The sequence below is a fragment of the Balaenoptera physalus genome (assembly GCF_965194825.1).
Source record: "Balaenoptera physalus genome assembly, chromosome: 7".
In the NCBI taxonomy this organism is placed as follows: domain Eukaryota; kingdom Metazoa; phylum Chordata; class Mammalia; order Artiodactyla; family Balaenopteridae; genus Balaenoptera; species Balaenoptera physalus.
In genome coordinates, this window is record NC_138886.1 from 5,421,633 (window position 1) to 5,444,485 (window position 22,853).

General features: G+C 54.7%; 1 protein-coding gene across 3 annotated transcripts in view; it reads right to left on the bottom strand.

The window, feature by feature from the left end:
- Positions 1 to 1,480: 1,480 nt before the first annotated feature.
- Positions 1,481 to 22,853, bottom strand: part of LAMC3 (laminin subunit gamma 3) — a 61,311-nt gene continuing 39,938 nt past the window's right edge. The window contains exons 14-28 of one of the 3 annotated variants that reach the window (XM_082468094.1): positions 20,496 to 20,741; positions 19,501 to 19,654; positions 18,692 to 18,834; positions 18,018 to 18,196; positions 16,551 to 16,686; positions 15,341 to 15,546; positions 14,884 to 14,960; positions 13,521 to 13,655; positions 12,224 to 12,371; positions 11,067 to 11,216; positions 8,791 to 8,893; positions 6,452 to 6,651; positions 5,585 to 5,731; positions 5,384 to 5,483; positions 1,481 to 2,945 (exon numbers count right to left, since the gene is read on the bottom strand). In XM_082468094.1, coding sequence (XP_082324220.1) covers positions 2,695 to 2,945; positions 5,384 to 5,483; positions 5,585 to 5,731; positions 6,452 to 6,651; positions 8,791 to 8,893; positions 11,067 to 11,216; positions 12,224 to 12,371; positions 13,521 to 13,655; positions 14,884 to 14,960; positions 15,341 to 15,546; positions 16,551 to 16,686; positions 18,018 to 18,196; positions 18,692 to 18,834; positions 19,501 to 19,654; positions 20,496 to 20,741 — 2,375 coding nt within the window. In that variant the 3' untranslated portion in view covers positions 1,481 to 2,694. Of the gene's footprint in view, positions 2,946 to 4,277; positions 4,671 to 5,383; positions 5,484 to 5,584; positions 5,732 to 6,451; positions 6,652 to 8,790; positions 8,894 to 11,066; positions 11,217 to 12,184; positions 12,372 to 13,520; positions 13,656 to 14,883; positions 14,961 to 15,340; positions 15,547 to 16,550; positions 16,687 to 18,017; positions 18,197 to 18,691; positions 18,835 to 19,500; positions 19,655 to 20,495; positions 20,742 to 22,853 lie in introns of those variants that run through there. The other 2 variants (XM_082468093.1, XM_082468095.1) reach the window with 2 other exon arrangements.

A 22,853-nucleotide genomic window follows, 5' to 3' on the forward strand; every position in this document is an offset into this window, starting at 1 on the left:
TGGGGATGCTGAGACTGGGCCTTGCTGAGCCCCCCACGGCTTGAGCAGAGAAAGGTTTAAGGCCAAGAGCAGGCATCAGAGCAGCTGTGCGCCTCTGTCAGCAGAGAAGCTGGGTAGCAGGGAAGAGGGTTTGGGGGCATCAGACCCCGCCCCAGAGGTCTGCAGGGCACCCCCATCTGCTTGACACCACTTACACCAGACATCAATCATCAAACTCACAGTAGAGCAGCAACCTCCTGTTTTGGCCTCCCCACCCCCTGTCCTCCCTCCCAAACCTACCAGCTCACTCCCCGGGTCACTGACGTGCATCACGTCACCCCCATAGCCCTGGCCTCGGTTTTCAGTTTCTCCATGGAGGAGCGCACCTCTTCTCTGAATGCTCTCCCCCAGTGAGTTTGCGGGGGTGGGGAAGGCACAGCCCAGCTCTCATTATATGGCCTTGGACCCAGAGACCCTTGATTTTCTGAAGAGGAGTAGGGGGGGGACCCGGCCTAAGCTGGGTTGGTCCCTCCTGGGAAGCTGGAATCAGGTCAGTTTTCCAGCTTGTCTCTGCCAAGCTTTTGACCTGATGACAAGTAAACATGGGGGCCATGGTGGGTCCAGGTGGGGGCAGTGGGGACATTCTCTTCCATCAAGCACAAGAAAAGCAAAGAAAGCTGCTCTGCAGAGAGAAGAAAACAAAGTAAACGCGGAGGGAGCAGACGCAGAGACCAAGGGGAGGGGCGGGAGGGAAGGGAGAGGCAAGCCCCCGGTCCCTGACCATCTCTGAGCTTTGGCAGCCCTTCCTACCCCAGGATTCCAGGAGACTCTCCCAAGTCCTCGCAACAAACTCCCCTTTTCTGCTTAAACCAACCCGGGAGGGGGGCAGGCCTCGTGGTCAAGAGCCCTGACTGGGCATGCGCCATAATCCCGCCTGCAACCTGAGTTCCTGGAGTGACCCATGCGGGCCAGGCCCCTACCCTGCAAACGCTGGGCTGTTGCCCACCCTCTTGCCTGGAATGCTCCCCGCTGTCTCCCCACCCTCTGAGGCCTGGCCCAAAGCCCTCCTCCCCCTCTCCTCACTGGTGTCCCTCCCTGAGCCTTTCTGCGCTGCTGGACACTGGTTTTGAGTTCCTTTCCTGCCTCGGTGTCTCCAGCCTGAGCCAGAGGTCAGCTGAAGACCTCTCTGTACCCCACCCCTCCAACTCCCCCAGGCCCTAGACTTTGCCTAATAAGCCCCCCGGAGCAGAGAGGAGAGGGCAGATGCCTGGGGTTGCAGGACCCCAGCAGAGTCCCCCCAGTGGGAAGACACTGGCAAAGCCGATGGGCTCAGCTTTGTCACCTTCCTTCTACCTCATGGGGGCCGACAGGGATCACTGATCCTTCTGCCACTGACTCACTGTGGGGGGGGCATGTGCACCCACAGCCAGGTGGTGAGTCTGCACCCATAGCCGGGGCTCCTGCTGCCGACCAGCACCGGAGGACCAAAGGCACACCACCAGCGAGTAAAGGGGTCCTTTATTGCCACATTAAACAGAGTTAGTTAAACAGAAATGGTCTGGGCTGCTGCCTGTCACCCCTGCTGGGGGGGCAGGAAGAACGCTGGGAAGGGGCTGGGCCCCCCGAGGCACCCATCCTCCCAGTGCCAAGGCCCCGCAGTCTGCTGGAAGAGGGCCCGGGAAAGGGGAGGAGTGCCAGGAGGAGAGGCCGGGAACCCTGGGCAGGGCCTAGCCACAGGGGGAGACCCTAGAGTGACAGGCTAGAAAGGCAGCCAGGCCTCCACGCCCAGCAGGGCCTCCCGTGTGGCAGGTGGGGCCACAGGGCTGCAGCGCCAGTTTGGGAAGTGTCGATCGGTCGAAGGCCAGCCAGGGTTGGCAGGGTCACAAAGGGAAGATCCAAGCGACCTGTCTGAGCCCCCTGACCCAGGCCCCCTCAGGTCACAAGGCCATGGCCCAAAAGGGGCACCGGGCCTAGGGCAGGTGATTCCTTCAGTGAGTCTGACCCAGCCCCAGGATCTTGAGAAGGAAGTATTCCACAAAGCCAAGGATACCCCTGCATGGGTGGGCCACGGCCCGGCCGGCCAAGCAGGCTGCACCATGGCCCCAGGAGCCCTGGGCCTCAGGTTCCTTTGCTGAGAACCCCCCAGAATCTTGTGTCTTTTGACCTGCCTGGTCCCTCAGCTATGCAGAGCTACTGGGCGTTCGTGGCGGGTGACACATTGGTCAGGGGGCTGCAGGACAGAGGGCAGGGCTGGGACTGGGCGCTCTGGCTCTTGCTGAACCCGCCCTGGATCTCTGTGGATGACCCCCCCCCGACCCTGCCCGGTCCCAGCCTCCCAGGTGCCAACCCTGCCTGAGTATGTCAGTGTCACAGGGCATTTAACATAACATAACGTAACATAAACACCCCCAGCATCCAGAGGGGGCGCACCACACATGGATGGACTTGCACACGTGTGCACTGCACACACGGGCACATGTCTGAATGTACCTGTGCATGTGTATGTGCGTATGGGGTGGGAGGGCACGCTGATGGGGGTGTGCACACCGTAGCCGCCTGGGTGAGCTCTGAATGCACACTCACTCCTGCCGGTGGGGAGGGGGTGTGGGCACAGACTCGGGAGGGTACGCGGCGGCAGGATCTGGGGAGTGTGCCTGCATGGGGCACCTGGGCGTGCATGCCCTGGGCCGGGGGCACCGTGGGTCCGGGCAGCCCTCACTGCCAGCTGGCACAGCTCTCGGGCAGGCTATGCAAAATGGCCTCCAGATTCTGCTTGTCAGCACGGATCTCAGCAAGGTTGCTCTCGAAGCTCTGGATCTGCAGCCCCTGCTGCTCCGACTCCTGCTGCAAGAGCCTCAGTTTCCCTTGCAGCACCCCTGGTGGGCCCAGTTGCAGCCTCAGGCGCTCCAGTGCCCGCTGGGTCTCATTCAGGGCCCGGGCAGGGGCTCCGAGGGTGTCCAGTGACCCTGTGGAGGGGCACGGACAGCCTCAGGGTGGGCTGCCTCCCCTGCAGGTCCCAGAAGCCCTCCCCAGCCCAAACCCTCCAGGCTCCCGAGTGCCCACGATCTACCAGGAAGGCAAGGGACCAAGAGGGCAGCGTGGTGAGGCAGGTGAGGGCCTGGCCTGGGCACCCCACCGGGCTTATGTGCAGACCCTGGAACTTTCCCCCTGGGTGGCACCGGGCAACGGTTAATTTTTGTTGTTGGTATTACTATTACTGTTAAAAAATGAAGGCCTTGGGTGAGTCCTGAGCCCCAGTTTCCTCATCTGTAAAGCAGTGTGTGCGTGAGGGGTCCCCATAATGCCTGCTGCTTCCACACACCGTTTCAATTCGCTGAGAGCCCACACGTACAGATCGCACTTGTGAGCCAGGATGCGGGGACATCAGGGTGAAAAGAAAGGTTTCTGGCATCAGAATGAGGGTGGGTGAGGCAGACGGGGCAGGAGGGGCTGCAGGCCTAGGAAGCAGGCAGCAGGGGTCTAGTCCTGGCCCCGCACACATTAGGACTTCCCAGAGGAGCCTCTCCAAGTGTAAACCGAGGGGGTGGGGCCGGGTGCTCACATACGAACTTGGTGATGGTGGCACGGAATCCACGGGCTGTCTCCCCCACCTGGCCTTTGTCACCTTGTCATTAAGGTGGCATTCAGTGGAAAGACAGCTGAGCCAGGTGAGAGAGTGCTGGAGTCACAGCAACAAATCCTAAATGGCTTCGAATCCCACAGGACCCCCCTGGGCCCCAGGGCTCCCCATCATGGCCCTGAGTTTCCTGGGCAGTGAAGGCTGGTTTGGAGGACAGGCGGCTGCAAGGGCTGAGCTCGGGGCAGGAAGAAGCAGAGCGAAGCTGAGCCCTGCTGCCGGGCAGGCCCTGCTCCCAGCCAAGACTCGGAGAGGTCCCACCATCCACGGGAAAGTCCAAACAGCCTGGCCTTTGAGGAGGTTACAGCCTCCACTCTATCTGCCCAGCTGGGCCTCCTGGGGCGGGGACAGGGTCTAGGTGTGTGTGGTCACTCCTGCACCCCCGAGTCAAGCATAGTGCCAATGTGAATGAATAAATGACAACCACACGGCCAGAGTGGTTTACCCACATAGAGCGTTTGTTTCATGCTGGGCGTCGTGTCCAGTGCGCTGAGTTCTTGCGGGTATAGACCTGTGGCTACGAGCGGGCACTCTGAATCGGTCAGACCTGAGTGTGAGCCACAACCTCCCCACTGACCGGCTGTGGGACCCTGGGCACATCACTTAAATTCTCTGTGCCTTAGTTGTTTCCTCATCTGCAAAATAGCAAGAGCATAAGGACCCTTGCCTCGAAAGTTAAAATGAGATCATGCGTGTGAACAGCTTAGTGGAGGCCTGGCATCCAGCCAAAATGCAGAACATGGTGATTCTCCCTTGTCTTATCGATCATGATGACTGAAACGCATGCTGTCACATGGATGAACCTTGAGGACGTTACAGTAAGCGAAATAAGCCAGGCACAAAAGTACACACACTATATGATGCCACTTAGGCGAGGTGCCTACAGTCCCAAATTCACAGAGACAGAAAGTAGAACAGGGGTTGCCAGGGGCTGGGGGGAGGGGGGATTGGGGAGTTTGCGTCTAATGGGGACGGGTTTCATGTTGGGATGATGGATGGTGGCGACGGCTGCACAATCAGGTGAAGGTTGTGCCTAATGCCATTGACCTGTACGCTGAAAGATGGTTAAAATGGCCAATGTTATGTTTTGTGTATTTTACCCCAACTTTTAAAACTGCTTGTTGTTCATTTCAGCCTAACTGCTCTGAGACTGTCCCCTCGCCCCTGCTCTGAGGGCTCCGCGTCTTGGGGGCTGTCCCTTTCACGATGTACCGTCTCATCACACACTGCACAGTGTGGAAAGCACTCTCTAAACTACCCCACTGTTACTCCCATTTCCCAGGTGGGGGAACTGAGGCTCAGAGAGGTGGAGTGACTTTCCCAAGGTCTCACAGCCAAGGAAGGGAAAGTGCCAGACTTGAATCCCAGTCTCTCTGATTCCAAACCAGCGCCTGATCCTCGATGCCAGACTTGCTTCTGTGACGTTGTCTCTCCTTCTCTGAAACCCTCCACCACTGAGGGCGGACCTAGTCACCTGGCACCTACAGGTGTTCTGTGGGCGGTGAGTGCTCTGTGTCTCTCCTCTCCTCCTGACTAGCAGCCCCTGGGGGCACGGAGTGAGCATGCTTCTGGAAACCATCCCTGCCTCGCCCCCGGGGGGCCTGGAGCAGTTACAAATGCTTGTCATTGACCACAAGGCTCGGGATGGGGGGAGCCATAGACAGGAGGGCTAGGGGGCAAGCTTCCCCAGGACGGGGCCTCCCAGGAAGATGCCGGGGATGCATCGGGGACCCAGGGGGCCGGGGCCCGGCCTTGGGGTCTCCTTACCCAGCCTGGCAAGCAGCTCTGACAAGGCTTTGATGTCCTTCTCCAGAGAGGTGCGTGATTCCCGGATCTGCTGCTGCATCTCGCTCAGCCCGGCACCCACCTTTTGGGCGGGGGTGGGGGGGGAGAAGAAAAGCTTGAGCGGCTCCTGGCTGGCTCCCGGGACCAGCGGGAGAAGCAGTGCTGGGGTCTCAGCACACGTACCCGATCAGCTGCTTCTAGCTGCTGTCTGCGTGCTTCTGAGGCTAGCACCTGCTGGGAGGCCTGTCGGAGCATCGACTGCGTCTGGCTGGAGAGCCGGCCAGCCCGGCGGTGCTCTTGCTTCCCCTCCCTCAGCAAGGCCTTGGCGAGCTACGGGGTGGGCGGCAGCAGCAGGGAGGGGAGTGTGAGCGGAGAAACTCCTTTTAGAGGTAAAGGGTGACCGCCCCGCCAAGCGGTCATAGATTCATGCACCAGATCATTCATTCATTCATTCATTCAACAGCTGTGTACCAGATGCCGGCAAAGTGCAGATGGCTGGACACTACCCATCTCCCCCGAGAGGAGAAATTCCAATAATTTACAGATGGGGAAACAGAGGTGCAGAGAGGAGGAGCTGGCCAAAATCTAAATGGCAGGACCAGAAACCAAGCCTGGGGACTCCTTCAATCCAGCACTTTCTCTAGGAAGCTGTAGAGGCAGCTTACTTGGGCCCTGAGTGACGGTGCAGGGAAGATGCATATCGATTCAAAGTTGGCCCTAATTAAACAAGAAAAGTCTAGAAGTTTAGGGAGTAGAGCCAAACAGACCGAGGTGTGAGTCCTGGTTATGTTAAGTTACTGAACTGGGCTGGGCATCAGGGTCCTCACGTGTCCCATGGGGACAGCAGTGACATCTCTTTCATGCGGAATCAACAGGGTCACCCGCGTGAAGCTCCAGAGCTCAGAGCCTGGGACCCCTTAGTAAGTGCAGAGTATTCAGCATTGCATACAGAAGGGGCATTTACCCTACAGAAGGGCACCTCTTCTATGACAGTCCTCCCACAGGCCCAGAAGGCAGGGATGCCCCTGGAGTCACATCCGTGGCCCTGACCTTGGCACTGTCCTTGGCCAACAGCTCGGCTTCCCTGCCCTTCTTCTTGGCACTGGAGGAGATAGATGCCGCATTTCCCAGCATCCTCTCCACCTGCTTGGTCTTCTTTTTGGAGTCTGCAAGGAGCCTGTCCTGGACGATGGCTGCCTTCCTCCTCAGTGTGGCCTGGTCCTTGGGCCGAGGGAACCTTGGCTTCATTCCTGTAAACCCGGCCGAGGCTGTGTCAGGAGGGCTGGGCTCATGCCTGGAGAGCCCATCGGGTGGTCACTGCCAGATGTCTGACCAACCCCAGACCCTTGGACAACGTGAGCAGAAGTATGAGATGCATGAGATCTGTGTGTAAGCTTCTCAGGCTCACCCAGGGAAAACAAATGAGTGAGACATACTGCCCTGTGAGTGTAAAGATTCATGTTATATTATGATACTTACTAAAGTCACAGAATTACATGGTGGCCAATGCCTGGGCCAGTGGTAGAGATGGGAGCTATAGCACAGTACACAGAAAGATCCATTAAGTTCTTTGTTTTTACATACCACGCATTTCTAAATAGGCTTTGAGGCAGCTTATCGTGATGAACAGACCAAAAACTGGACCATTAAAATGATAAACCAAAGGCCATATGTAACTAGGGGGACGGTGAAGAGTGAGAAGTGCCAGAAAATTAGGATAATGACGGTGCAGGTACCAAATGCACTATTTACCTTTTAGCCTCCTAGCAGCCAAGACAAAAAGAGAAATTCTATGATTCACATAGGTTTTTATTATCTAATAAGAAGTAGTTTCCTTCTACATAGAAAGAGAGACTTTTTCATTTCCTTTCAGATAAAATTCTAAGGGAAATTTATCCTAAGGAGTACTAATTATAGTAGACAAAGTCAAAATTTAAAAAGAATCAAGGGGACTTCCCTGGTGATCCAGTGGTTAAGAATCCACCTTCCAGTGTAGGGGACGTGGGTTCGATCCCTGGGCGGGGACCTAAGATCCCACATGCCGCGGGGCAACTAAGCCCACGCATCGCAACGAAAGATCCCGTGTGCTGCAACCAAGACCCGATGCAGCCAATAAATAAATAAATAAATAATTTTTAAAAAAAGAATCAAGCCTTCTAATATCCAGGGACATAATACTACATAATCATTCTATGAAGATAATCCAAAAGTTAGATCTACTTTGCTTCCTGTACACAGAATTGGCATTTCTTAAAGTGCACTCTGGGGGGACTCCCCTGGTGGCACAGTGGTTAAGAATCTGCCTGCCAATGCAGGGGACACAGATTCGAGCCCTGGTCCAGGAAGATCCCACATGCCGCAGAGCAACTAAGCCCGTGCGCCACAACTACTGAGCCTGAGCTCTAGAGCCCGCGAGCCACAACTACTGAGCCCACAAGCCACAACTACTGAGCCCGCATGCCACAACTATTGAAGCCCTCGCGCCTAGAGCCCGTGCTCTGAAACAAGAGAAGCCACTGCAATGAGAAGCCGCGCACCGCAACAAAGGGAAGCCCCCGCTCGCCACGACTAGGGAAAAGCCCGCGTGCAGCAACGAAGACCCAACACAGCCAAAAAAAAAAAAAAAAAAAGTGCACACTGGGGAGCCCTAATTCTACAGGGTGTTGATAAATGCTAGGGGAAATTAAGTTTACATAAAGTGAACCCAGTTTCTCTATTGAAGGACTTCTCAGAGCCTTTAATAATCTCAGGTGTGCACTGCAAAGGCCTCAGGGGGATCTACAGCACGTGACATTTCCTAAACTTATTTGAACACAAATCCTCTCTTGGCAGAGCAACTACAGGCTAGGGGCTGTTCCACATTTCATTCAGTAATATTTCCTTTCTTGGTCTACCCAACTGTAAAATGGGGGCACTTGGCCTCATTTTCCTACAGCTCAAAAGAGACCTGGACTGCCATCAACCCATCAACCCACGTTCTAAAGAGAAACGCTGCATCCCTTCCCATAGCCCCACTGGACGTTGGACCAGGGCAGCCATATTTGTACCAGGTAACCAGACCCCCCAGCCAGAGTGGCCTAGATCAGGGATGGACAGCTGATGGCATCAGATTCTCTTCCCATCTGGTCCTGAGGGGCTCTGCGTGTGGTCTGATGATGGATGGCCACGTAGGCAAGAACCTGGTGAGTGGTATGTGGGATGGGGAGGGACAAGCAACCACAGGAGAGGGAGGTCCTTAGAGGCAGAGGGAATGGTCTCCTTGGCTTATGCCCACATGACTGGACTTCTGTCCCCTGCAGCCAAGCCTGCCCTGGCTGAGGCATGAGTCCCGGTGTCTGTCATGGGCATCTGTGCATCCATGAGCCTGGGGCTAAGCAGGGCACACATACCTTCTAGGTCAGCCAGCAGAGTCCTGGCTCCTGTGACAGTCACCATGGCAGCCTGGACAGATGAGGAAGCCCGGGTCAGGGCAGCTCTGGCTTCCCGGTGCAGCTGGAGAGAGAAGAGAGAGGCTGGTCAGGTGGTGCTGGAGGTGTGCTGGGCAGAGAGGGGTCAGGTGGGCACCAAACCCACATGTACAAGGTCCCAAAACATCACCAAAACTCTGACACTGAATTATGCTGTTTACCAGGAACATCTGATTTGTTTTATTATACCAATATTAAACCTTGAATATCTCTCCCAAGAAGTTACCTGTCTCACAAAAGCTCAGAGGAAAACTGGAACCTAAGGACTAAAAGAAAGATGGACAACTGAAAATTTCTTGTTAGAATGCTGCTGCATCTCAGCCAGAGGATGTGAAGTAGTGAATCTGTTTATTATACAACTTTTAGTCATAGAAAATTAGTTTCTTCCCCATTGCCACTAAAAAAGGCTGGATACTTAAAGAATATGGGTTTGATGGATGAATAGAAACACAAAATGTGGTGTATCCACATAATGGAATATTATTCAGCCATGAAAAGGAACGAAGTGCTGATATATACTACGATGTGGATGAACCTGGAAAATATTATGGTAAGTGAAAGCAGCCAGACACAAAAGGTCACGTACAGCACGATTCCATTTATATGAAATGTCTGAAATAGGTAAATCCAGAGAGACAGAAAGCAGATGGGCAGTCGCCAGGGGCTGCGGGGAGGGAGGAATGAAGAGTGACTGCTTAATGGGTATAAGCAGTCACCCTTTGGGGTGATGAATGTTTTGGAACTAGACAGAGGTGGTGCTTGCACAACATTGGGAATGTGCTAAATGCCACTGTGTTGTACACTTTCAAATGGGTAATTTTATGTGATGTGAATTTCAATCCATCAATCAATCAATCATGCAGGGTTTAAGAAAATTTTTTTAGTAAAGTCTTTATTGAATTTGTTACAATACTGCTTCTGTCTTATGCTTTGGTTTTTTTGGCTGCGAGGCATGTGGGATTTTACCTCCTCGATCAGGGATGGAACCTGCATGCCCTGCATTGGAAAGAGAAGTCTTAACTACCGGACCACCAGGGAAGTCTCAATCATGTGGGTCTGAAGAGCCACCAGATGCTTCCCTGGGAGCCCTTGTGTCTTAAGTCTTACTCCAAATGCCTAGCAGGATGGGAGAGGAAGGTGGGAGGCACTGTGTTGGGGCACTGCACACTGGGGTCTGGTCCTGACTCTGCTGTGGCCTCATCTGTGCCCCAGACCAGGGTGATGGACTAAATCAATGGGTACCACCCCAGGGGGCCCTGACACAGCACAGCTCTCCCAGTATGTGACAGGCACCAGGCCCAGCTGTTCGGATGCAGGCAACAGTTTTCTGCCTTGTTTCTTGTCTTTAAAAGGAAAATAAAGATGGATACAGGGGACTTCCCTGGCGGTCCAGCGGTTAAGACTCTGCACTTCCACTGTACGGGGCACGGGTTTGATCCTTGGTCGGGGAACTAAGATCTTCCGTGCCCCACCCCCCCAAAAAAAAGTTGGCTACGGTATAAGCCACTTCTGGGATTTGAATAAGGTCTGTAGATTAGCTCATTGTATTATATCATGTTGATTTCCTTATTTTGATCCTTGTAAGGTGGCTGGGTAAAACATTAACAGAAGGAGAATCTGTGTGAAGGGTATATGGGACTTCTTTGTGTTTTCTTCACAACCTCTATCTAAGTCTAGATGAAAAGATGAAAAGTTAAAAAAAAAACAACAGTTGAAGGGGTGCTTATACTTTAATAGGTTGGAAACCACTGGCTGGGGCTCAGTTCACCCCATAATTCTTGAATTCCCTGATTATTTAGCCTTGCCTCCCCTCCTGGGCTGTAAATGCCAAACCGTGGGGTTTAGCACTAGAGCAACGTATGTGCTCGCTAAAATATCTGGCAAGTGAACTAATGAATGCAAGAATAAGTGATTGAGACCCATCCCAGCTGTAATTAACACTGAGTAAGGGTGGTGGGCGTGGCTCTGTCTGTCTGTCCATCCTGCCTCCTCTCACACCTTTACTCCTTCTCGGGAAATCAGGACCTCCTGCATTGGCACGAGCGGAGGTTCTCTAGAATTTGGGGGAAGGCACTGGAGGGGTAGAAAGAACTACTTCTGGTCTTTGCCCTTCCCTCCCCCTGCAATCCCTGAGCCCAGATCATGCCTGGGGCAGCCCCAACCTTCTCCAGGTGCTGCCTCAAAGGACAAGAGCCCACCTGCGTAAGGGGCTCCGTCTTGTGCAGCACGGCCTGGGCGGTGGCCTGGAGGGCCCGGGCAGCCTCGGTGACCATGCGCTCTCTCGATGTGACCGTCTTCTCCAGGGCCTGCACCTTCAGGCCCAGGGTCCTGGCCTGGGACTTCTGAGGCTGCCGGGAGATGGAGGGCTTAGACAAGGCCTGATGGGAAGGTCCCAGGGGCAGGTCCTCTACTGGGTGGGAGAAGCCCAGGGGCAGGGACCGTGGGGGGCAAGGTTGCACGTGGACCCTAAGAAGCAGAGGGGCCAGGGCGAGAGAAGCCAGACTGGGGAAGCTGTCACTTGAGGTTTGATTCCAGCCCCAGCACTTTCTAGAAGCGCAGACTCAGGCAACCCAGCTGACCTCCCTGACCTGCGTTTCTTTCCCCAGGCTCACAATCCCTTAGCTGAAACCTTGGGGCCAGACGTACTTCTGAATTCAGAATTTCCTGTGGGGACTGCTTATTACCTAACGCCCTCAGCAGTATCTGGGGCAGTGCTCAGGGCCAAACATGTCACTACCTACATTTTCCTTCTTCACACACAGCGGGAGGATCAAACACCCTGAGTAAACGGCCTGGGAGCAGTCAGTCCTGGGCAGGCTGGGCCCCAGATGCATTTCTATAAGTTTAGTCTTTTTTTTTAAAGTTTAGCTCCCAAGTTTTGGAATTTCAGGATTACTGAGAAGACTTGATGAGCTGATTTATCCAGAGGTGAGGAGCATAGGGTGACGGGCACATAGGGGATGAGGGCATTACTCACGAATCCCCTCCCGCCCCTCATGGATGCAGCCCTGAAATAACCAAATGGGTGAGCTCCAGCCGACAGACGGACAAAGTAACCGAGGCACAGGGATGGGAAGTCCTTTGCCAAGGTCACAGAGCTAGAGTGGTGGAGCTGGGATTTGGCCCCATCTCCGTCTGGTGTCATTGCCAATGCCACTATGATGAAGGAGAGGCCTTGGCCTTGATATTATTATTATAATCAACAACAAAGATTGGCTGAGATCTTTTAATCAACTGCCAGAGAGTTAGAAATAAGCCACGTCCTCTGCCTCTGCCTGGGCCGCACTGGTTTCCCAGCTGCCACATTCTCCCTCACAACCACCGCATGCAGAGCTCCAAGGACAGCTGAGCTGACCGGTGCTGCAAGGGCAGCCGGTGAGGCCAGACGCTGGGCTGCATCTGCGCCGACTTGCTGCACGGCGGCCAGCACCCTCTCAGCTTCAGGCAGCACCTCTGCCACGGCCGTGCCCAGCGCCCTCTGGGCTGCGTGTACCTCCTGGTACCTGGGAGGAGACAGAGGCAGGATGGCCCAGGAACAGGATGTAGGCCTTCCCTCCCCATTGCTGTGCCGGCCCCCCCATTGGAGTCCCCAGTTGAAGGGGCTCTGGCAACTTCCCGGGCAGAACCGCCGTCTGCGGAGTTGGTACCCAGCAGCTGGCCTCGGAAACTGGCCGCTGCTCGGCAGCTGTCTAATGAATGGGAAAGGCAGCCGAGGGACTGCATTCTTGTTTCCTCATTCACTTAATTCAATCACGCTTTTCTGAAGGAGCTCCCGCTTGGTTTCCACTTGAGAATCACATGTTTTGCAAATGTTTGGCTCCTCTGGATGAATCATGAAGAGGAAAATGCCTGGTGTTGTTGGAGGGATAGCGGCCCAGGCCCTGATGCCCTTGAGTGACCTTGGGCATGTTGCTCTCCAGGTAAATGGAGACCTCTGGGCTGCTTGACTGTTCTGGGGCCCTTTTTCCCTGAAATGCTGTAATCAATCAACTAGGACAGCTTTCCTGTCCAGCTGTCCACACCCTGCCCCACCCAGCTGCCCCTACCATGGGTACTGCTGGACCCGCCCTCCCCCCACCCCGCCAGGGTGCCTCCCATCCCTCACCCCTTTACAGAGAGCCAGCCCCCCTGTCCCTGGGAGTGGGCCATGTGATCCACCCAGCCATACCGATTGGCTCAGGACTGGCCACCTAACCCAAGCTGGGCCAATCAGATTCTCTCATCTAGGAAATCCACTTGGGCTCAGTGAGACGTTGGTGGGTCTCCGCTGACCCTCTGAATGAGCTGGATACAAGGGGGCCACCCACAGCAGAGAAGCAGAGGCCACGAAGAAAGCTGGTGCCTGAGAGGAGCTCCCCAGGGGTCTGGGGAGGGGCAGGGGAGCTGCAGGGGGCCGAGGATGAGCTGATCTGGGCCCTCCTTGTTTAGGTTCTCATTCCTTCTCTCCAGAGGCTGAGCTGCAGCCCGGCATGAGTGGGTTCCTCTAACGCACCACCAAGCAGGCCCAAGACCCTAGGCATCGCACCCCGCCCCAAAGAACATCAGGACTCAAGGGAAGGAAGCCAGTTCCAGAACCAGCGACCTCTGACCAGGCCCTGCCAGCTTCAGGAAGCCAACCCAAGCTCCTACCCATACCTGGGAGGTCTCCTCACCTGTCCTCTAGCTCCTGCTGGGCCTCCAGGGCTGTTCTCCCCTCCACCAGACTCCAGAGAAGCGCATAACTGCTGTTGGAGGTGAGCAGGGCCCTCCGAGCAGTGGTCTCAATCCTGGTGGTGGTGTCCCTGTGACTGTGTGACAATACCCGCCCGACCATCACCAGGAGCTGACACAGAAGGGGGCCTGGGCCCAATCCCCACCCCCCGCCACCGCATGGGCCTCTTGCTGTCCCAAAGAGAGTACAGCCACGGGTGCCAGGCTCCTCTCCTTCCTCTGCCTGACACACAGTGAAGACTGATGGGAAGGGGACCCAGGCCCCTGTTCCTGTTATATAGGGTTTATGCCTGTTGTCCTGGCATAATAAATAATAGGGCCTTTTATCACACATAAAATCTCAGCTTGGACAATAAATTATATGGTTATCCTAATAAAGAGAGCATAGAAAAGACAGCCTGGGTTTGAATCTGGCTCTATCACTTCTAACCCCGTGTCCTTAAGCAAGTCACTTTACTTCTCTGAGTCTCTTTTCTCATCTGTAAAATGGGTCTACAGTCCCTAAAGTACAGCTAAAGGGACAAATTGCTTCAGAGCTTGTGTCTTTAGGATCTTAAGCTGCTTCTTAAAAGCAGTGGATGAAACAACCCAAATGTCCATCAATGGATGACTGGATAAACAAAATGTGGCATATTCGTACAATGGAATATTATTTGGTTGTAAAAAAGAATGAAGTACTGATATATGGTACAATATGCATGAACCTTGAAAATATTATGCTGTATGAAAGAAGCCAGATACAAAAGACCATGTGTACGATTCCATTTATATGAAATGTCCAGATTGGCAAATCTATAGAGACGGAACGTAGATCAGTGGTTACCAGGGGCTGAGGAGGGTGAGGAGGAATGGGGAGTGATGCCTAATGGGTACTTGTTTCTGGGGTAAGGAAAATGTTCTAAAACTGATTGCGGAGATGGTTGCACAATTCTGTACATATTCTGTGCAATTCTGTGAATATACTGAAAACCACTGAATTGTACTTTAACTGGTTGACTTGCATGGCATGTGGATTATATCTCAGTAAAGCTGTTATAAAAAAAAGCCAGTGAAGGCTCTCAGATGCCTTCAGTCGACCAATGTCGGCAGACCCCCACCCCGACCCCCACATCTCATGCCATCCTTGCACACCTCTCCTTCCCACGGCAATGACACTTCAGCTCTGTACTCAAGTGATTCCACCTCCCGGGGTGGGGATACCTATGGGGCTGGCCCTGACCCTGGAAGCCCCCAGCAGAAGGGCTGGGCTCCCTTCATGGTTGTGTGGCCAGGACCTCACCATGCTCCCGGGGCATAGGGGCTCACCTCCTGGCGAGGGCACGGGCCTCTGTGGCCAGGTGGCTCCAGTTGGTGGGCTGGCCAAGCCCTTCCTGAGGAATCGCCTTTAGAGAAGAGAGAGAAATAGGAGGAAACTGACAGTCCATCCCTGAAGGGCAGGGCCTACATCTGGCTAAATTGTTGGGCAGACCTGGGCCATGCCACTTATTTCATAAACGCTCAGAGCCAGCCACAAAGTCAGCATCCAGTGGGCAGAGCCCTAGAGCTTGGAAATAACAGTAACGACGCCTACCACTTGCTGGGCATTCACTCTGTACTTGGAATACGACTCGTTCTTTGCAAATATTATCTCACTGAATCGGCAGAGGAGGCACTGTGTGACTGCTATTTTGCAGATGAGAAAACTGAGCCTCCCAAAGCAGGGGGCGGGGCATGCCCCAGGCTCAGTAGAGGGGAGGAGTTGGGGAGGGGTCCCCTGGGGTACCAGAGATGCAAGGATGGTGGCTGCATGCAGAATCTCCTCTTCTGAGGACTCCAGCACCGCATCTAGGTCTGCCAGCTGGACGCAGGTCTTCTCAGCTCTGGCCTGGGCACAGCGGGCATTCCTGCTCAGTGCCTGCAGCTGCTCCCGGGCAGCCTTCACAGCACCCTCAAGGCCTGTCACCTCCTCCAGGAAGTCTTCCTGGGCCCCTGCAGAAAGCCCAGAGTCCAGGAGTCACAGAGCAGTCGAGATTTCACAATAAAGCCTGCACCTTCAAGGGGCCCCATCTGTGTCCTCTACTCCTCCTGGGCACAGCTTGACTCCATCACCAGGCCTGAGCACTGGTTCCAAAGGAAAGGCCTCCCCGTTTTACAGATGCGAAGGCTGAGGCCCAGAGATGGCAAATCACGACCCGAGGTTCCCCAAACAGGAAGTCAGCCACAGAGGAAGGGCTGGAAGGAATCCAGGCCTTCTAGATCCACAGCGAACAATTCCTGAACCTGAGACAGCAGTAAAACCCGCCTTGAGTCAGCTCTGTAATTCGTAGTGTGGCTTAGTGTGGGCGTTTTAATGCACAGCATCTGATAGCTCCCTATTTTGTTAGTCTTGCTCACCTATGGCTGCTACAGGAGTACAGGTGCTTGTGAACATGAAATTTAACAAAATAAGCAATTCACGCTTGATGCTCCTAAATTTCAGTGTCCCAGGGACAAATTCCACGTGGACTTAATGACAATCTTTTTTCTTATTTAGCCATTTATTTTCTATGCTGGGGATACAGCAGTGAGCAAAACGGCCAACAGTCAAAGACAGCAGGAACTTTACCTGTTCAGCACCTGGGACAGCGCCCCAATGATTATTTGTTGAGTGACTGACTCAATGAATAAACCCAACCCTGTCCTGACTGAGCTTATGGGTACAGTCTAGGTGGCACAGGGGGCATGAGGACCAAGGCTATAGTCAGAGGCTGATATTAATAAAGCTACAAAATACAACTGGGTGAGAGATATTGAAAGAGAGGTCCGTGGGATGACGGGACTGCATAGCAGGAGGAACTCACTTAGTTGGGGAGGTCAGACAGGCTCTCCTAGCAAGTGAGTTCTCCTAGGGGTGAACCCGACTGAGGTCAGACTGAAGGGCTCCAAAGGGGGCATCTGACCAGCCAGCCCCCTCCGCTTGCCTCCCAGTCTCCCACTCTGCTCTCCCACTGTACCTTGCCGCAGGGGGTGGCCCTGGTAGACATCCCCCTGTGGGGCCTCTCCCTGTAGAATGTCCAGTGGTCCCCTGCCACAGTTTGACCCCTGCAGCCACCCTTCCATCAGGGTCAGTCTGGCCTTCAGCTTGGCAGCCTGGAGGGGTCAGGGAAGGAACGGTGTGTGAGGCTGGTGGCCTAAAGTCCTGCTTGGAAACCTCTGCCTGGCCTGCCCGCCCCGAGCATTGCCTTCTCCAATCCTACCCTGGGCCCCAAAGCTAAGGACACACCGGACCTCTGACCAACTGTGCCCACCCTGTCCTCGGAGCTGTCCCTTCCCTTCTCATACCCACAGCACCTGCTGGCATTCAGCCGACCACACCTCTGCCCTACTGAGGGAGGGATGGGAAGGGAAGCCCCAGGACGATTTCTGTCTGTTTTGCTATGTTCCCAGGACTTGGCACAGAGCAGGCATGTGACCCTTGCAGGCTGAGTGAGTGTGCTTTGCAACGTCTCCTAGCCCCATTCTTTCAATCATATGAACAAGACATGCATTTATGGAGCACTTGCTAGGAGCCAGGTATGAGCGACCGCTGGCCATGCACCAGCTCACGTTCACCTTGTAACCACCCTAAGGGGCAGGGGATACAGGTCCCGAGCCCACGCCTCGATTCCAAAGTCCAAAATGCTCTGAAAACCTGCAAAGCTTTCCATTCCTTATTGGGTGGCAAAAATCAGGTTGAAAAAACCCTGCACTCATCTAGAAAAAAACTGCTCTGAACAAGGCTACTTATGATCTTTATTTACCCCCTTGGTGTGACTATTCACCTGTTTTCCTGCAGACGTATCACTGGGTTTGATTAGGGGGCTGGCCCAGGCACCGCTGGGAGTGGTACCTAATATTCAGCACACACCATCCTATCTTTCTACAGAACCATCACTGGTTTCAGGTAAGGGGCTGCAGGCCTGAACTATTTCATTTTGGAGTAGGAGGAGAGACACACTGAAACTTACCAAGGCTGTCACCTGCCTGGGCATGTGACAACTAACAGGGTTGGTGGGGTGGGTAGGGGAACCCCAGAGGTCATGCTCCTGACCCCTGCACGACACCACCTCCCTGCTTGAAATACTACTCGTGTCCCATAATGGGCATTGCCCTCCTCCTGACCCTCTTTCAAAGGGCCTTCTGTGGTCTCGTCCCCATTGAACTTGAGAAAGTGTGAGACCTCGGCCTGGGTGGTCGGGAAGGACATGCCGCAGGAGCCACCTTTCTCCTGTCCGTTCAGGAGCCAGGGAAGGGCAGAGGTGGGGCTGGGCCAGGTGGCTGGGTGGTCACAAGAAGGAGGTGGCCGGTGGTCCCCGAAGGCCTGAGAGCTGTGGGTAAGTGGGCATTTCCCGGTGCCCAGCACAGAGCTGGTGCTCACTGGGGGCATGAAATGAACAGAAGGTGCAGCGGCCCTGGGCAGGGCCTGAATGGGGAGGGCTCACCTCCTTCTTCACCAGGGCGTAGCAGGACGGGCACTCCTGGCAGTGTGTGCCGCCGGCGGTGAGGAAGAAGTTGTCCTGGCAGAGGTCACACTTGTAGCCCACAAAGCCGGGCTTGCACACACACGTGCTGTTCTCATGACATTGGGCCGAGGCGGCGCCCAGCGGGGAGCACCTGCAGGCTGGGGGGGGCCGGGGCAGATGGCGCTGGGTGCCCTGATGGCCACCCCACACTGGAACCCCCAGGTCCCCTGCACCCTTGCACCTGGCTGCTCCAGACCCCGTGGGCAGCTCAAGTACATTCCTGGGTCCTTCCTGGGAGACTGATTCAGAAGGTTGGAGGTGATGACTGAGGGCCTGAGTTATTTCAGTGCCCCTGGGATCTGAGGACCAGTCAGGTTTAGGACTGCCACACAGTCTAACCGTACAAATGGGGCCCAGAGAGGTGACCTGATGGCCCCAGGCACACAGGAATTTAGCAGTGGAGTCTAGGACTAGATTCTTGGCCTCCTATGCTGTCTTCTGCTCTGCTCACTCACTCCATGTTCCCACAGCTGCTCTAAGAAAACCTGCCCCGTATCTGATCTCTCTCCTGCTGCATGGCCATCTTCCCCACTGGTCCTCTTTCCTAGAAGCCTCATTCTCTAGGCAGCCTGGGAAGGACCTGGCTTCCTTACCCCGGCAGCCCTTGATGGAGAAGCCGAAGAAACCCAGCTGGCATCTGTCACAGGCCTGGCCCTCGACGCCTGGACGGCAGGGGCACTGCCCGGTCTCGGGGTGGCACTGGTCCTCCTGGGAGCCCAGCGGGTGGCACTTGCAGCTACGATAAGGGAAGAGACCCAGGTCTGAGTCCAGCTCTGGGCCACTCCCAGCCCCACCTCTGCCGGCTAGGGCTGGTGATCACGCCCTCTGTTGACAAGGCCCCATCTCTGTGTCTGCACATGTCAAACAGCTTCCCTCAAGCTGTGCCCCAGAAAGCACAGTCTCATAAAATGCTCCCCCCCCCAACAAAAAGGTATGGGGACATATATACATTTGGACTATACCCTTCAGTTGGAAAGTCATAATGCAATTAGCATATTAAAGGCCTGAGAAGTCTGGTCAGGAAGAAACCTGTTTGCTTCACTGGGCATTTCCCTGGAGTTCTCCACTGCTCCGTAAAGATGGTATCTAAGCTGCTGCTGTGGCCCAAAAGGTCACAGAGTGACGGAGTTACCGAGAAGGGAATCAGACACCAAACCAGCCCCTGCCCACCTGGACATCCCTTAGGGCTGCTCTTGGCCCGCATCCTGGGTTGGCAGGGCCATGAATCTGACCCCCAAGGGACCGTCCCTTTGTCCCCCTTCAGTGCAGGGCACAGTGTACCTGGCAGTGGGCCTGGGATGACATATGCCAAGCCAGGCCCCTCTCTGGAGGCTCCCTGGCGACTTCTTCCCTCCTGGAGAAACACCCAGGGGAAGGGCACCCACAGCCTCGCCCCACCCACCTCTGGCAGCCCCTGCCAGGCTGGAGGTCGTAGAAGCCAGGGCTGCAGTGGCCACAGTCCCGTCCGGTCACGTGAGGCAGGCAGGCGCACTGGCCGGTCACTGGGTCACAGGGTCTCTGCTCACTGACTGAGCCCTTCTGGTTGCAGCTGCAGGCTGGGGGTGGGAGCAGGAAAGCGTGTTGGGGAGCCATGCTGATCATCTGTTCAACCTTTGGGGACCCAGGAGAGGCAGAGAAGATGGGGAGCCCACAGAGATGACTCACATTCAGCTCAGACTCCTAAGCAGTCTCTGAAAAAAGGTTCTAGGGCTGGGCTCAAGTCTCAGCCCATTTTCTATGTCCTTGGAGAGACAGCCCAGAATAGTCGTGGTGGCAGATGGCCCTTCTGAGCCTGCCCTGAGTCCCCACAGGCTGGAGAGAAGGCCAGAAACTTGGTTGGGGGTTAAGGGCAGACCTCTGTTCCCACTGTTTTGGGTCACTTGTCTCTGCTCTCCTGGGCCCCATAAAACAAGAGGCTGACAGGTGCTGCAAGGAGCAGGGGCTCAGGAGCAAGTGAGTTTGGGGCAAATGCTGAGCTTCTCCCTGCAGCACTTCTGGAAGCCTCCCACGAGCTCATGCACGCTGTGGCCCTCTGAGAGGGCACAGAGGGCTGAGCATCTCGGTGGGGAGGCACGGCCTGACAGGAAGCCCAGGGGCAGGACAAACATGATGAGTGGCACAGGCCATCTGGGACAGTCTTGCATGCCAACTGTGGAGCGTGAGATAAGCGCTGAATTATCCGGGCAAGAAAAAAAAAAAATCACAGGGTCAGAGTTGATCAGATCCCAAGGCTGAAAGACCTCGGAGAAGAGCAAACCCTTACACTTTCTTGACAAGGCAACAGGGAAGGTGAGTAACCTGCCTAAGGTTGCACAGCCTTGCAGAGCAGCCAGCTGGATCTGGTGGAGAAGGGGCCCACCACACCCCACCCTGTGGGTCTGGGAGGGGGGCACTCACACATGCATTTGTCTGCGGGCCGAGGGGACAGGGCGCTCCCGTAGAAGCCTTCCTGACAGCTCTCACAGTGGGCACCTGTCGTGTTGTGTAGGCATCTCAGGCAGCGGCCAGACAGGGGGTCACAGTTGCCCACTGCGTTGGGGTCGATGTTCCCACTGCACTGACACAGCTGGCAGGGCTGGGGGGCCCCAGAGAGCCCCAGTGGGTCCCCAAAAAAGCCATCATCGCAGATCTCACAGCGCCACCCTGGGAAAGGAGAAACCTTGTGTGATTGAGGAACCCAGCCCGCTGGGTCCATGAGGGATGAGGCCGGGCACGAACCAAAGTGAGCTCCCTCAAGTCTCCTTGTGGAGCAGAGCAGGGGCTCTGGGGTCAGTCTGACCTGGGACCAGGGCCCAGCTGGGCCATTAGCAGGCTGTGTGGTCTTAAGCAAGTCACTGTGCCTCTCTGAACTTGGGCTCCTTGTCTGCAGAGTGGGGACAGTAATGGCAGCTACCTCAAAGGACTGTTGAGAAGGTTTGGTGTGATCACTTGTGCAAAGCACTTAGCACAGATCCTGGCACATGGCTGGTGCTCAGCAGTAGTGGCTGTTGTCACCCATTCACCATCATCACCCTCCTCGTCATCATGTCATCACCCACATTCTCCTCATCATCACCAGTCTCTTCATCAGCGCCTTGACCATCATCTTCATCATTATCGTCATCACTGCCTTTGTCGACGTCATCTTCATCTTGACCATCTTTGTCATCGTTATCATCCATCATCTTCATCATTATCTTCATCATCATCACCTTCATCATCATCTTCATCACCATCTTGATCTTCATCATTAGCATCACCTTGATTATCTTCATCATCTTCATCATCGTCTTCCTTGTCTCCATCTTCAACAGCACTCTCACCCTCTTCTTCACCCTTCTGTCCCTCATCCTCTCCCCCGTCTCCCTCCCTCAGCTGTGGTTGCTTTTTCGTTTGTGGTTTCTGAGCCCTTTGCCTTTTCTGCTTCTCATGGTTTCTGAACTCCATTTGGACTGTTTATTTCATACTCCCACCTTGCTTCCTGGGTTTGATCTGGGGCTGCTGCTTTATCTTCCAGCCCCAGGGTTACTGTGAGTCTCAGAAAAGAAGCTGTGTGAGGAGGCCTTTGGAGGGTCATGGCCTGGGAGATTCACTCTGAACGCAGGTGGGGCATAAAAGAACACACTTGTACCATGTGCTTCATGCAGTGGCAGATCATTCTTGGTAAATACACCTTCCTCTCTGTGTATATCTGCATGAAACAGATGACTGGGGGCACTCTGGGGGTGGCAGGATGATGGGCATCTTAAGTTGTCTTCTTGCGTGTATGCACATTCATGTTCCTCTTTACACTTTTACAAACAGTTTACATTGTTACAATGAGTATTACTAACTTTATAATTTAAAAAATAGCTACTGTCGTGGTGAAAAATAGTTGTGGGCTCCCTGCGTCCTCAAAGTTCATTGGTCCAGTTGAAATCAAGTTAATGCGACTAAAGGCGGGCAACCTTGAACACGGAGAGGAGGAATACTAAGGAAGAGATGAAAAAAAAAGAGAGAAAAGGAAGGAAAAGAAAAATCTGAATGGAGTTCAAGGTAGAGGCTAGTGTCTGGCTTTGAGACTCTGAAATAGAAATGAAGTAAGAGGGGGAAACTCAATGATTAGGACTCCACGCTCTCACTTCAGAGGGCCTGGGTTCAATCCCTGGTCAGGGAACTAAGATCCCACAAGCTGCGCAGCGCGGCCAAAAAAAAAAAGTAAGATGGGCCAGGGGGAGATTGAAGCTGGTGATGAAGAATGTGGTCTCCATAGTTAACCTGACATCCACCTGGGACCAAGTGAGGACGGCTCCCAGGTAGGAGGCAGCTGCAAGGGTTCAGGATGGTAGACAAGTGAGGCAGGCAGGGATCAGGACTTGACCCTGGTCAGTCCCGGCTCAGACTGTCTGGGTGAGTTCTCTGCTCAGACTGTCTGGGTGAGGGCTTTGGCGGGACCTGAAAGATGCTGGTGTGGTAAAGGCAGGAACTGGTACAAAGCCCCAGGGCCTAACGTCGACCCCAGGCAGCCTTCCCAGAGTTCCCTCTGTGGACAGCAGTGCCTTGCTCCCCCGAAACCCTCCCTTGGGTAACTTCTCTATGTGTCCCCCCTCTCACTGAGTGGGATCCCCTCGTGTTGCAGACCAGAGGAAGCCAGAGGCAGGGAGCCAGAAGATATGGGGAAGTTTATGGAAACAGAGGGGCATCATGATGGCAGGGGGCAGGGTCCTGTGGTGGGACCTCACTCCCTCAGTTCTTGGGACCCCTGCTCTGGGGCATCTCCCCAGCCCTGCTAGCCGT